The sequence below is a fragment of the Hyperoodon ampullatus genome (genome assembly GCF_949752795.1).
Source record: "Hyperoodon ampullatus genome assembly, chromosome: 3".
In the NCBI taxonomy this organism is placed as follows: domain Eukaryota; kingdom Metazoa; phylum Chordata; class Mammalia; order Artiodactyla; family Ziphiidae; genus Hyperoodon; species Hyperoodon ampullatus.
The window spans coordinates 27,362,815-27,376,902 of record NC_136916.1 but is presented as its reverse complement, the minus strand read 5'-3'; the positions used below and the strand labels follow the sequence as shown (position 1 = coordinate 27,376,902).

Below are 14,088 nucleotides of genomic sequence, written 5' to 3'. Positions count from 1 at the left end.
AGACGCCCTTCCTTGTGGTGTGAGGGCGCTGCCCTCGGGGGCTTCACCTGCAGCCCCTCCCCTCTGCATCCAAGTGGGGATCCAGCAGCTCAGGTGTCACCCGCGCTCTGTCTGCAGGGCCAGCACCTCCGAGCCCCGCCCACCTGGCTTCTGCTCTGGGGCGTGTCCTGCCCCATCGAGCCCCCCACCCCCTCAGAGGTTCAGAGCCCTCTGTGCTGGAGGGTTCTCGTGCTCAGCTGGGCACAGACCCCTGGGAATGAGCAGTTCAGTGCAGGCTCTGACTGCAAGGCAGGGAGGCCGTCACCAGGATCTCCGCCATCCAGGCCGACGGGTACGTCTGGGGCATTCTGCTCCCCAAGATGGGGGCTCCGTGGGCCCAGCACGTAGCCTCTCCACTTCCATCAGGTAGCCCTGGCCATGGATGCTGGGGGTGGGGCGGGCATAACCCCCCCACTCCTCCGCAGGGCATTGTCTGCACCTCCAGACGCCTGCACGCATTGTCACCCTCCCACCCCTACCTGGCACGTGTCACCCACCACCCGACCTCAGCCGCCTGTGCCTTGTGGATGGGAACCCCCAAGGGGGTGCGTAACTGGGCGCCGAGGTGTCCTCGTGCCCGAGATCATGGGCTCTTTCCCATCTTAACACCCTTCCAAGCGCCACCTCATCTTTTCACATTGGGCTCTATGTTTACCACACCCATGTGGCAAAATGTGAGCAGTTCTGGGACTTTGAATAACTTGAGGATTTTCCTCCAGTGGAGAATTCCCGGGTATTTTTCTTGGGTAATCCTCTGTCCCCGCCAGAGGGCGCCAGCGCTGGGGAGAGGGGATGTTCCCGCAGTGGCCATGGCGGCAGGGCTGGTCCGCGCCGGGCAGGGGCGTCGGCCCTCCTGGATGCCCTCCTCTCACCCCAGAAGTCAGAGCCAGCCGGCCCTGTACCACCCACCAGGGACTGGGGCGCGCGGTCCCGCGGCCTCTTCCGTGTCAGCCCTGCTCTCAGCAATTGGCTGAGACGCTGCCGGGAGGACTTGCTATTTTTAGATCAAGTGAACTCAAGCCTCAGACACAACCTGGGTGAATGAGAGAGTTGACAGGCGTTTAAGCGCCTGGCTCCCCGGGGCTCCCAGCCGCCCAGGCCGTGTCAGCTGCCAGGCGCCCGCGGTTGGCTCCCTCTTCGCGGTCCGAGTCGGGGCCGAGACGCAGGTACTCGCCTCGGAGGAGAGGGGTTTTGCCGTCAGGTGGTTACAGTGCTGCTCTCTGCGTTAGGGACAGTGACTCTCCGCCTTCAGTGTCAGGCTGGGTCAGGAAAGGAACCCACATGACCTGCAGCTCTGGGAGGGGCCTGTGCACCCCCCAGCCCTGAATTCCTCTGAGACAAAGACCAGGCAGGGAGGTTTAAGTGCTCGAAGGCCACGTAAAGGAGCCCGTGGAAACCCTCCCGCCCCCTGTGACCCCCGCACTGCCGGGAAACCGCATCCCCGCCTAAGTACCGGGAAGACAAGATGGGTGGGTCGCGTTGATGCGATTTCTTCTTCCTATCCTGGCTCCTGGAGGACGCAGAGCTGCCCACCGGCTGAAGCGCGCACTGCATTTTGATTAAATCAATCTACCTATTTGGGGAGGGTGATGATCCATCAAACACATTGAAAGTATAGTGAGGAATGATGGAAGGGAGCCTGTGTTTGTTCATCAAGACGCTCCTTCACGTCTAACCCGAAGCACTGGAGTGAGGACCTCCACACTGGTGGTGGTATACTTTGGTGCACAAACCTCTTTTCCCCGAAACGTGACCCCTGGTCTCCCAAGCCCCCACCCCCAGCCCCCATTTAAGATTTCACTCTGGTCTCAGAGCTGTTCAGACTGATTTAGGGAACCCTGTACGGTTACCCGTGACTGGTTGATGGATGGGGCAGGATGCTGCCTGCTTTTCTTTCTTTCATTGTCAGACACTTACTGAGCGCTGACTGTGAGATTCCTGTCTTCATGGGATTTGCAGTCTAGCGAGGAAGGCACCCCACCCCCGAATCAGAGAATTACTGAGTTGCAGAAACCTGCGCTGTGGTGACTCCTGTGGAGAGAGGCCTCGAGGTGTCACCAGAGCACCTGGCAGAGGGGACCTGCAGTCCTGGTGACCACGCATCCTGGATTTCATTCCCACATGAGGGCTCGGTCTCAGGTTCCAGGCACGAGGCCCTGGGTGTCTTTGGGGCCCGCAGTCCAGCCCCCACGAGCAGGGCGTGAGAGGCCCCTGGAGCAGGTGGCGGGGGGACTGGTGTGATGCTCCTGAAGGGCTGAGCGAGGCAAGATGTGGACACGAGCGTGTGTGGTGGACAGACCAGGGCAGGGGCCTTGCAGGCTCCCCCGAGAGAGGACGGCGGCTGGACGGGTTTCTGTGTCCCCGAGGGCCCGGTGCAGGTGTTTCCTTGGGGCGGTGGTGGGGGCGGGGAGGGATGGCCATCTGTGTATCGGCGAGTCTTCCAGGGGCAGGTCTGGAACCATCGTCCGGCTCTGGGGAGAGGTGCCCCACGGGAAGTAGTCCAGGGATAGACTGAGGACAGCCAGATCCAAGCGTCCACGGGGCTTTCCAGGAGAAAATAAAGCAAGGGATTTGCCCACTGCCCGAGCCCGACAAGCCCGGCAGCACAGCCCTGCGAGGCCGCAGGCAGAGGGAGCAGGGGCCCCAGAGCACCGACCGAGGTCAGGGCCGGGCTGTGGGGTGGTGTCCCATGTGGCCTGACCGTGTCCTTCTGTGCAGACGTGTGACCGCATCAAGCAGTCGGCCAGCGGGACCAAGCGCCGCGTCTTCATCATCGAGACCATGGGGGGCTACTGCGGCTACCTGGCCAACATGGGGGCGCTGGCTGCCGGCGCTGATGCCGCCTACATCTTCGAGGAGCCTTTCGACATCCGGGACCTGCAGGTACGTGGACACAGGGCTGGGGGTGCTGACGCCTGATGGGTCGATAGAGGCGCTGGTGATGTGCCAGGTTCCGGCACCCGCCCCCCCCTCCATTGATGGCGCTCACGCCAGTGAGGCGTTAGGGCTCTGTCCGCGGTGACAGGGTAACAGCAGGAACAGACACATTTCAGGGCACCTGCTGCTCTTTAACCCAAGCTTGTAAGTTTCTGTCTCTTACACTTTTGTCTACGAAGCAGTTATTGCCCTTCCTGGGAAGGCCCCACACCCACAGGGATGCGGACGTGTTCAGGGGGCCCGGTGCTTTGCCGGCTGATGGCTACGGATGTCCAGGCTGTGGGGTACACACAAGGCCAGAGCTCGGGTGTCCCTGTGGGGCTGAGTGGGGCAAAATGTGCAGCAGCTGGAGGACAGCACCCCTGCCTGGAGGAGCCCCTCGTCCCCAGGGACTGCAGGACGTAATGAGGGCTGCCCGGTGCCCACCGGGGAGGCTTGACCAGGCAGGGACACAGCAAAGTAGGTGTTTTCAGCTAAAACCAGGACAGGAAATACACTCACTACCTGCAGCATGCTTCTGTCTAAAAATGTTTGCTTTTGTGTCACTCTCTCCCTTTCTTGCACATTTCCTTTCTCAAGACACAACAGTCCTTCCTCAGAAAATTTGTGCACCGATTTGACTCTCTAGGTTTCTCCTGGCCTGAAAATGCTTGGTAGGCAGTTTTACGAGTTTCTGTATAAAGTCAGGTAACAGGTGTTTTCCTCTGAGACTGAAAACACTGTCATGGAAATGGATCAGGAGCCGTGGAGGAAAGTAGCAGCTCTAGGCGAGTACATGGAATACACACACTAATGTGTTCAAGGGAAGTTGTTCATCTGGGCAAGCGTCTCCCATGGACGCCATGCGTGGCACTGACTCAGTGACACCCCCCTCCCCCTGCCGTGGCTGTGGGCTGCTGGGTTACAGGTTCCCTGGCATTTGTCACTAGCTGATATGTCACTCGTCTGCTGTCCTCTCCGCTACGAGGTGAACTCGGGGCAGCTGCCCCGACTTCCCTGCTGCCACTGTCACAGGGCCGGACAGTACCCGGCATACAGTAGGCGTTTAATAAGTGTCCTAAGGGAACACTTTTTCCTAGTCCAACGTGGAGCACCTGACAGAGAAGATGAAGACCACCATCCAGAGGGGACTCGTGCTCAGGTAAGGGACCTCTGGCTGCCCCCAGCTGAGCCCCGGCTGCTCAGAAAGAACCCGCTTCGCCTAACCCCCCGCGAGCGGCCACTTCTCTGCACGATCTCGCTCTGAATCCTGGAGAAGTGAGCGGAGTCACTGTGCTGCTTTGTGTTCAGACTTGCAGGCATTTAAATAATCGGATGGTAATTTTTCAAAATTCATTTTTGCTGTGTAGTCAGTTTTCTTGTTTAAGATTCTGCAAGTCGTTTCTTCAGCTAAGCCGGTGACCTTGATAGAGAAGGCCGTGTGCAGCGGCGGGCAGGATGGGAGCGAGCTGCCATGTGTTTCAGGAACGAGAGCTGCAGTGTGAACTACACCACCGACTTCATCTACCAGCTCTACTCAGAGGAGGGCAAGGGGGTGTTCGACTGCAGGAAGAACGTGCTGGGCCACATGCAGCAGGTGGGCCGCGGGCTAGGGGGGCGGCCAGGTGCCCGCGCCTTTTCTCAGATGGGTGTCCTCCTGTAGCCGTGTTGGAAAGAAATGTGTATCCATGGGTAAATTCCAAGATGCTTAAAATCAACATCTGACCTGTGTTGTTGTTACACCAGATATCACCAGCCTCAGGAATCCTTTCCACTGTTTGTGATATTTGGGCAGATGGGCTTTTTAAGGAAAACCATCCACTTTCATATAAATAGTGACACCAGTTGAGTGGATAGACGTTCAAATTAAGTACTTGATTCAGTTTCGGGCCTTATTACCCATTTAAATTGGAATCTCAGACAGATGATACTTCTTTGAGATTTGCATCAAATTGGAGCGATTTGGGAAGAATCTTGGGGTACACATATAAATGCACCCAGACAAGGCAGGTGGCAGGCGTGGAGGGACCTGGTCCCCTGACAGCAGGCCTGTCCATCACCACCGCTCAGTCCTGTGTCTTAGGAACTTGTAAGGGCCCGTTAATGCAATGAATCCCCTGAAACTACATGATGGACTGGTGGGCGTGTGTGCGCCTTTGTGAAAGTGAGCCCACAGAGTTGATCAGATTCTTAAAGGAACTGTGACCACCCCTCCCCACCCCCCGTAACCTACCCCAAAACAAGGTTAAGGAATCCTGCTAAAGATTGTAAAATAACAAAGATGCTCGTTGACCAGTTGGTTGATTAAAAGCCTCCTCCTTGGGGAAGCACCGAGATGCCTGATGGGCTGGGCTTTGGCTGCAGGAGTTACGGGGTTTGTTTTGCTTTGTTTGGTCCCAGCCATACAGAAGGAGATAGCAATACGCAACAAAACCCCCCAAACCCATATTTACAAACTTGAGTCTCTCAGAAATGTGATGTGAATTTTGTTAAGTCATTTTAATTTCTATTCCATTTTAAAAAACTAACAGCCAGAAAGGTGTCGCTGTGTAACTAACATTCAGGTAATTCTAACCACCAACAGGGTGGGGCGCCTTCTCCATTTGATAGAAACTTTGGAACCAAAATTTCCGCCAGAGCCATGCAGTGGATCAGCATGAAGCTGAAGGAGCCGGCGGGGAGAGGTACCAAGTGGGCAGCGGGGCGGCCGCAGCGCTGGGGGGGCTGTGCTCTGGGCCCCCGTTTCTCCCTGGCTTCCACCCGGCCTTGGACTGCACGGGACAGAACCAGCTCTCACTCAACTCTGGCTGCTGCTTAAGACTCAGGTTATAATTAGGAATAAAAGTAATTAACGAAACAAAATGCTCATTACTGAGGGAGGCGTTCCAGTCACGTGGCAACATGTCTTCCCTTAATGGAAAACTGCCAGCTCGTGAGGGCTCCGCTAGCAAGACCCCAGATGGGAGCTTTCCTGGCTGTGTTTCTTTGCCTCGTGGACGCTCTGAACTGGCTTTTACTTAAGATACTTGGCTTCTTCATTGATTCCTTACGGCCTCTCTTTTTGGAGAAAATGACAGAGGATGGGGAGGTGCCCGGACTGTGTCCTCCTTGGTGGGTCCTCCCGCCACGCCACTTTTGACTCCGTCCCACTGGCAGCAACCTCGGGATTTGGTGATGTAATTCCCCGGCTCTCCTTCAGGGTTTGACTTCGTAGGATTAAACCTTCAAAGGCTCTGGTTTTGTGGTTTAGGTGAGAGAAGCAGAGGGCGTTTCCCTGTAGGGCCGGCCATCGCTGTGGCCCACCCTTGCCCTCCCGCCACCCGGCCCAACCAGGGCCTCTGGGTCCTGCCCTGACCCAGGAGCGGGCCGGTTCTCCAGACCAGTCTCACCCACCCCAAGCTCGCCTGCGGGGCGCGATCCCCTCCCTCCCTGGGCCACACCTGATGAATCCGTCACCCTTTGAAGTATTGCTGTGATACTGGGTGGGACTGAGACAGGCCCCCACTCCGTGGCTGTTAAGTGGCTAAACCTCTAGGTTATGAGGGAAATGCCAGGCCCTTCCTGCCTATGGATCATTCTTGTTTATTCTGTTACTGCTTCGTGTTATCTGATGATTTGTTTTGTCTATATCATTTCTTAGGATTTAAAAATATTTTGATTTAGAGGAATTTTTAATATAAGGAAGTCCATATTTTATATTCTGTCAAAGTCACATGTTGCAGACATGTGTCTCCCATGTGTGGCAAACCCTGTCATCTTTTAATGAGGTGCTTTTAATTTTTTTAACATTCATTTTATTTTTTTGGCTGCACTGGGTCTTAGCTGCGGCACGCGGGCTTCTCTCTAGTTGTGGCGTGCGGGTTTTCTCTCTCTAGTTGTGACGCGTGGGTTCCAGGGCGCGTGGGCTCTGTAGTTTGCGGCATGCAGCACAAGCTCCGAAGTTGTGGCGCCTGGGCTTAGCTGCCCTGTGGCGTGTGGGAACCTAGTTCCCCCACCAGGGATCGAACCCGTGTCCCCTGCATTGGAAGGCAGATTCTCTACCACTGGACCACCAGGGAAATCCCAGTGCTCTTAATCTTAATGTACCCAATTTTTTTAACTTTGTCCTTGAAAATTTGAGCTTTTTGTGTTACTAAAATATTCACCTTTTACATTTAGTTCTTTAATCCACTTGAACTGATATGCAGTTTAAGGTGTAATATTTTCCATGTGTACAGTTATTTGAGTGCCAGTCATTGAAAAATCCATTTTTTTCCCACCCTGCAGTATAAACTCCATCATAGACCAGGTATCCAAAAACTTAAGGCACTATTTCTGGATTGTTAGGTTGATGTTTTGGCATTCAGTTACCAATCCGTGCCAATGTTCCAGTTTTGTGAACAATTACTAATACCTAGTAGGGCAAGTCCTACCTGGGCCTTCTTCCAGTTTGGGCTATTCCTGGCCCTTTGTGTCAAGGTCCATCAATTCTGTTGGATTTTTTTGGGGGGGTGGGGTGGTTACATTTAAATAATGAATCTTTTGGAGGAAGAATTGACATTTTTAAAGTACTGAACTTCTAACTCATGAACATTTAATCTCCATATATTTAGGCCTTTTGTTATCTTATTAAAGCAGTTTTACATAAAGATCTTGCATAACTTTTAATAAGTTTATTCCTTAGTGAGTTTAAAAATAAATTATTGTATGGGACTTCCCCGGTGGTGCAGTGGTTAAGAATCCCCCTACCAACACAGGGGACACAGGTTCAATCCGTGGTCTGGGAAGTTCCCACATGCTGTGGAGCAACTAAGCCTGTGCACCATGACTACTGAGCCTGCACTCTAGAGCCTGTGAGCCACAACTACTGAGCCCAGGTGCCACAACTACTGAGCCCGTGCACCTACAGCCCGTGCTTTGCAACGAGAGGCCACCGCAATGAGAAGCCCACGTGCAACAACAAAGAGTAGCCCCTGCTCGCCGCAACTAAGGAAAGCCTGCGAGCAGCAATGAAGACCCAGTGCAGCCAAAAATAAATTAAAAACATATATTATTGCAAATGGTATTAGTTTCTTATAGCTGGTGTACAGAAACACAACTCATTTTTGTACACTGATTTTTGCAATCCGTAACTTTCTACACACTCTTAATTCTAGTAATTATTTGTAGATACAATTTTTTTCTCTTGGTTTTTATTATCCACACATATGGCATATGTATACGACCTTTTGGTTTTTTCCTTGATACTTTTTGTGGGTGTTTCTGTTCCCTCCAGAGAAATCCTGACATAGTGACAGCAGAACTCCTGTCTTGTTCTCGACCCTAATGGCACAAGGAACGCCTTCAATGTTTCATGACTGAGGATTCTTACTAATATTTAACTGAAGTCTTTCTTTCTGCAACTTATTATTTGCTGATGGTCTTTGATCGTTACTGGATACCTCTGATGTTCATTAAGTAGTTTTTCAGTCGTGAAGGCTATGATAACACTTTTGCGTCGAATGAGACGGTCACTTGAAGTTCCTTCAGCCGACTTGCTAGCGCTAACGCCACCCCGCCTTCCTGGGGTGCGCCCGACACCCCCGGCTGTGCACGCTCTTCTCACCGCAGGCTGGCCCCATGCGCGCTGTCCCTGTCCATTGTAGGGGTGGGCAGCCTTGTTCTAGCGTCTAAGAGGCTGGGGGGGGGGCGTTCCCCGGGGAGAGCATTTCTAAGGCAAGTTTTGTTTTGATTTTTGGATGTTTGCTAAACCTCTACCTGCATCCCAGCTCTGCTTTCTGTGCAGGGAAAGCTGACGGCTGAATTTCTTCAGGGTTTATAGACCTGCTGGTGTTTGTTCCTTGAATCTTTCATCTTCTACGAAATTAAACATTTATCTAAGTTTTCAGAAGATTCAGCATGAAAACCTTCGTAATCCCCTCTTCTCTTTCCAGCGCCTTGCAGCCCTCGTCCTCCCTTCACTCCAGACGGTGGTTATTTGTGCCGATACCTTGACTTCACCCCCTCAATTTCTTACATCATTTTTCTGTCTTATAGGAAAAAGATTTGTAAGTGATGATTCCGTCTGTGTGCTGGGAATAAGCAAAAGAAACCTGGTCTTCCAGCCCGTGGCCGAGCTGAAGGAGGAGACGGACTTCGAGTAAGTGCACGGGGCCCTGTGGGGAGGGAGGGGGAGGGAGGCCCACTGGGTGGGGGCCCCAGGCCCTGCTCAGCCGCCCATCCCCCTCCCGCAGGCACAGGATCCCCAAGGAGCAGTGGTGGCTGAAGCTGCGGCCCCTCATGAAGATCCTGGCCAAGTACAAGGCCAGCTTCGAGGTGTCGGATGCGGGCCCGCTGGAGCCCGTGCAGCCCCGCGGGCCCGAGGAGCCTGCCACCATCTAGCCGCCCCACCTGCCCATTTTGTAACGTTTAAGTTATTTATGAGCACTTTATGCGAGCATCGTCCAAGTGAACCCTGAGCGCGGCCCGCCTTCCCCGTCCCCTGGCCCCCAGCACGGGGTGTCAGCTGTGCTGTCTTGTGTGTCCTGCTTCACAAACTGCGGATCCCGCAGAATTAAACGTTTGCTAAAAGCCAATCACGGTGCCCGGTTTCTTTGTTTTCTAAGCGGGAGTTGAAAACCTCAGGGTGTGTGAGCGGCTCTCAGGGTTTTGTCGGCAGATACAGGCACACATTTTCTAGGGAACTGGGGAGCCAGGAGACAGGCAAGGACAGAAGCACCCGGAGGAAAGAGGTGACACTCTGACGGGCAGGCGCGTGGGTGACTCGCCCAGTGCACCAGGAGGGCCCTGGACCAGGGCGCCAGGTAAGGTGATACCCCCGGGGGGGCGGGGGTGGATGCGCACCTGAGTCTTTAGACATGAGCTCCTCTGCCCCCCTGCTGTGCGCCTGCAGGAGGCGGAGGAGGGGATTCAGTTCCTTTCAAAGCAGGGCCGGCAGTTTCCTTTCTGTCCGGGGTGGAGGAGTCAGATCCCGGAGTCAAAGGTGATGCCATTCCCAGCCCCACATCCTCCAGGCACGTCCACCGCACCCGCCGCCCCACGGCCCCACCGCCGGGGTGAGTGGAAAGCAGACGTCGGGACACCTCTGTCCCTTTGCTCGTGCATTTCTCCATAAAGGCCCTAAAAACTGCTTTAACAAAAAGTGATTTAAAATGATAATGACTATAAAGCACAGGCAGGTCAGAGTCACCTTTTATTTTTAAAATACATGTTCTAGGATTAATAGGTAAAATAAGCATTCATAGCACTAGGAAGTCTTAAAAACTATAATCTGTGCATCTCTGGCACTTAGTGCATGATTATTTCAATGAATTTCTTTGTGATCACTCTATTTCCTTCTTCAAGACAGAAGAGTTTTCGTCTGACTTGCCAGGCAATACCTTAGGCAAAACCATAAGAATGATATATATACATATATATGATCACATATATATATGATCAAGAGTTTTGCAAAAAAAATAACTTAAAGGCCAGAAAAGCACAGAGCTCAGTGTCAGGAGGCCTAAGGCTGGGCCAAGTCCCATGGAGTCAGGGTCATCTGCTACCTAACTATCCACGACGAGTCCTTGGTGATGCTTGCATTGTCTGGTCCGAGCAGAGCTATGCCATGTGTGCTGCTCCCGGCGCCCAGGTACCTGCAGGTGGACAGGTGGGGGTCACCCAGGCAGCAGCGGGGGGCGCAGGGTCTGGGCACTAAACCACCTGGCACCTACTCACCTGTTGCTCACGTCAACCAGATCCTCGTGGCGGACAGCGAAGAGCTGCTCGCGGTGCGCCTGCTTCGCCTCATCCGAGAGGCCATACAGGAAGCAGTCCAGGCCTGAGTGAGCACAAGCAACAGGATGGAGGGGCATGTGGCTACCGTGGCCCTTTACAGCCTGTTTCCACCAAAGGTCACACCGCTGCCCGTCATGCGCCCGCAGTGCGCTCTCCTCCCAACTCGGCTGAGACGCAGTCTCATGGAGGCTGGGAGGGCCCGAGCCCGGGGAGCCACGTGGCGGGGGGTCCCGGCTGTTGACACCACCACAGCTCGAGGCACGTTACCTACGCCAGATACCTTTGTCTGAAGGAGCCACCGGAGCGTCCACGGCGGCGAAGACAGAGAGCTTTGCCTCGTTGATGTCCTGCTGCGTGAACCTCCCAGACTTGGCCCAGTCGACAGCCTTCAGGAAGGACTGCAGCGTCTCCGTGGAATGCGGGTCCCTGGGGACCCAAGGAGTCAGGCTCACATGTTTGGCAGAAAAAGTATAGGGGACACCCAGGCACGACTTCAGTTATTCCATGCTTCGGGGTTGTTAATGCTGTTTTAACAGTCCAGACAACCCAGTACTCTGGAAATTGACATGTGGCCACACAAGCCACCGACACTCTCCCTGCAGACCTCACCTGTGACCCGCACTTCGCCACCTGATCACTGACTACACCGCTGTAACCCAGGAGAGCCGGGGGACCGGCCGAAAGGAACAGAACACGCTCATAAGATGCACCCAGACAGCGCAATGATCACCCCTCAGAGGCGAGTTTCCGGGGTCCTCCCCTGAACAGAAAGAGCTCCAAGGCCCCTCATTCACATGTGCATGTGGTCCTGAGGGCGACTTGTGGGAAACGCCTTGTTTTTCATGTCCCTCGAGACCCGCAGCCCCCACATGACCACATCAGCCCATGTCACGGGACGTGAAGCGGTCGGGGGCAGAGAGAAACCCTCCATCCCTGAGGTGCCAGAAAGGCAGCAGGGCCACAGAACAGAGATGTAAAAGGGCAGAACAGTCTGGCCCCGGAGAGCTTCCAGGTCATCTCCTTACACACCCTGGTTACCAAACCCCAGAGCTATTTTCTGTCCCCTCCCGCTATCCCTAAGGCCGGCAGCTGAAAGGACCTTGCTGGGTGGGGTTACACGCTGGCCCAGCAACGACAGGGGAAGCGTTTTTCTGAAGTTTGCTCTGCGTGTGAGGACACCGGGGCCAGACAGCCCAACTCACCTGTACGAGTAGAGCGTGAAGATCCCGCCATAGCTGAGTCTGGCGCCTCCACCATAAGCACCGCCTTTTTCTCGAATCTCCGTGTGCAAGAATTTAGCTGTCATCAAGCGTGCCAGGATCTTGAGACTGAAAAGATGAAAAAAACGTGAGTTAAAGACAACGCGGCTGGCAGAGCAGTACTGAATATATAACAGAGTAACCCAAGACGATGGCAAGTGTGTCTGAGTAAGAACAAAATGAGAACCAAGTAAAGCAACACGTACATCGTGACCTTTTTTTAATTTTAAAATAGAAGCTAAGAGAAAAATGTGAGGAAGATGGGTGACGGGGGTGGGACAGGAACGTCCCTCCTGCTTGACCTGCCGCGGCACACGGAACGTTTAGCAGTGAGTGGTTTCCATGATACAGGTGAACGTGTGGCCCATCACTTACTTAAACCCCTGCGTCAGCCTGTGCGCTCACGTGTGTACACACGAGGTGTCCCTCCCTCAGGAAACACTCCAACAGCATGAGCTTCTATCAGGGGTCCCACATCCCCATGACTTCCATCGTGAGCAGTGACAGCTGCTGCCCCAGCACAGCCGAGGTGGTTCCGGAAGGACAGCAGCCAGGCCGACCCGACGGAGGCCTCACCCGCTCATGCCCCCCCACCGCCCGACTGGTCTTTTCTACAACAGAGCAGGCGGCACAGGCAGAGGGGACGCGAGTGGAGGAGCGAACCCGAGGCTCCGGGAGAGGGTGCAGATAGGCCCCGATCCCCAACAGGGACGGAGGTCCACCCTCCACGCATCTTTTTTCAGAAACTTCTGTTATTTCCGTTACGTAAGGGAAATTATAAAATACAAAAGAATGGAAAAAACACCTATGATCCCAGCACCCAGGAGTAGGTACCTCTTGTTTTTGTTTCTGAACCTACATCTTTCTATTCAATATAGAAATACATTCCTACTCCTGATGGCCTGGCAGAGCGCGTTTGATTCCTGTAAACACGGAAACAAGCTGACGGAAAAGCGGAGCTGTGATGACACTTCCCAAAGACACCCTTTCCCGTGAGCCCGGCGGCAGCGCCGCGCTCCGGAGCTGCTCCGCACCCACCATCAAGCGTCCCGGCGGCGCCCCTCCCCCTCGCACCTGGCGTGGGCCGGGGCCGCGTACGGGGCGGTCCGGATGCACTCGGCTACGTAGTTGACCGGGAACGGGAGCAGGAAGTGCGTCTTCATCGGGCAGGGGTTGAAGGTGGGGTCCTGGGGGCAGAGGCCGTCACCACGTGTGGCCCAGGGGCCAGCTGGGCAGGTGCCCCCGAGTACCCAGCCCCCCACACTGCAACGCCCTGGGCGGCACCAGCCACGTCCCCACACGTAACAGCCAGGTGCTGATGACCTTGTCCCACACAACCTCACCTCAGAGCTGAGATGAAGTGTACTACCCCCAACCCAGACTCCCCTGGGACCATCTCATGCCACGCCATTCCCAGGGCAGTGTGTGTGACCTTGCTCGGTCACTCCCCCGGGACAAGCCAGGCCAGCCACCAGGGGGCAGCGGGGTGCACAGGAGGGGAGGTGACCCCCATGTGGCAGTGACGTTTAAACGCAGGTGGACTGAACACGAGGCGTCCACACAGACAGCACCTGGCGGTCCTACCCGACGACGCCCAGCTGGTGACGGAAGGGCCCACGGATGCGCAGCAGGCAGGGCATTAAGCAGAAGGGACTCACCATCACCAGCTTCCTCGTGACTGGGGAGTGCCTGCCAGGTCCCTTAGGTGCAGGTTTCTGAAAGTAAAATGTTTCCCAGAGAAATGAGAAAATGCCCAAGCTCACGTGGGCAGGTAAGGTACGTTCCAGGAAGTGCACAGAGCTCACGACAAGCCATCAGGGTACATCTGCTCGAGGCTTCAAGCTCTGAGGCTGCTGCATCCCCAGTTCAAGTGGTCCTCCAAACAGGAGGCTTCACTGCAAGGCTCAAGTGGCTACAGGGGAGCACAGGATCGAAGGCCAAACTACAGGGTTTGGATTCACTGGCCCCGCGGGCAGGCAGGGGGCACAACCTCACCTCCACCACGTGCAGGTGCGCAGGCTTCCGCTCCTTACTCCGGCTGAGGGTCCTGAGGAAGTTATCCACCGAATTCTCCACCTGAGACATTTGCTGGGGAGTAGCATTCACGGAACATCTGTTT

The 14,088-nt window shown here is 54.8% G+C and overlaps 2 protein-coding genes across 3 annotated transcripts in view; one reads left to right on the top strand and one right to left on the bottom strand.

The window, feature by feature from the left end:
- Positions 1-9,501, top strand: part of PFKP (phosphofructokinase, platelet) — a 72,312-nt gene extending 62,811 nt beyond the window's left edge. For both annotated transcript variants that reach the window (XM_079699742.1, XM_079699743.1), the window contains 6 exons: positions 2,758-2,922; positions 4,056-4,117; positions 4,441-4,552; positions 5,540-5,639; positions 8,971-9,073; positions 9,168-9,501. In XM_079699742.1, the coding sequence (XP_079555868.1) occupies positions 2,758-2,922; positions 4,056-4,117; positions 4,441-4,552; positions 5,540-5,639; positions 8,971-9,073; positions 9,168-9,315 (690 nt within the window). In that variant the 3' untranslated portion in view covers positions 9,316-9,501. The remainder of the gene's footprint in view (positions 1-2,757; positions 2,923-4,055; positions 4,118-4,440; positions 4,553-5,539; positions 5,640-8,970; positions 9,074-9,167) is intronic.
- A 612-nt stretch (positions 9,502-10,113) lies between these two features.
- PITRM1 (pitrilysin metallopeptidase 1) overlaps positions 10,114-14,088 on the bottom strand; it is a gene marked incomplete at its 5' end in the record, with an annotated part of 32,946 nt that continues 28,971 nt past the window's right edge. Inside the window, 7 exons of the mRNA XM_079700633.1 lie at positions 10,114-10,568; positions 10,651-10,753; positions 10,991-11,136; positions 11,913-12,038; positions 13,044-13,156; positions 13,628-13,684; positions 13,965-14,082. Coding sequence (XP_079556759.1) covers positions 10,475-10,568; positions 10,651-10,753; positions 10,991-11,136; positions 11,913-12,038; positions 13,044-13,156; positions 13,628-13,684; positions 13,965-14,082 — 757 coding nt within the window. The 3' untranslated portion in view covers positions 10,114-10,474. The remainder of the gene's footprint in view (positions 10,569-10,650; positions 10,754-10,990; positions 11,137-11,912; positions 12,039-13,043; positions 13,157-13,627; positions 13,685-13,964; positions 14,083-14,088) is intronic.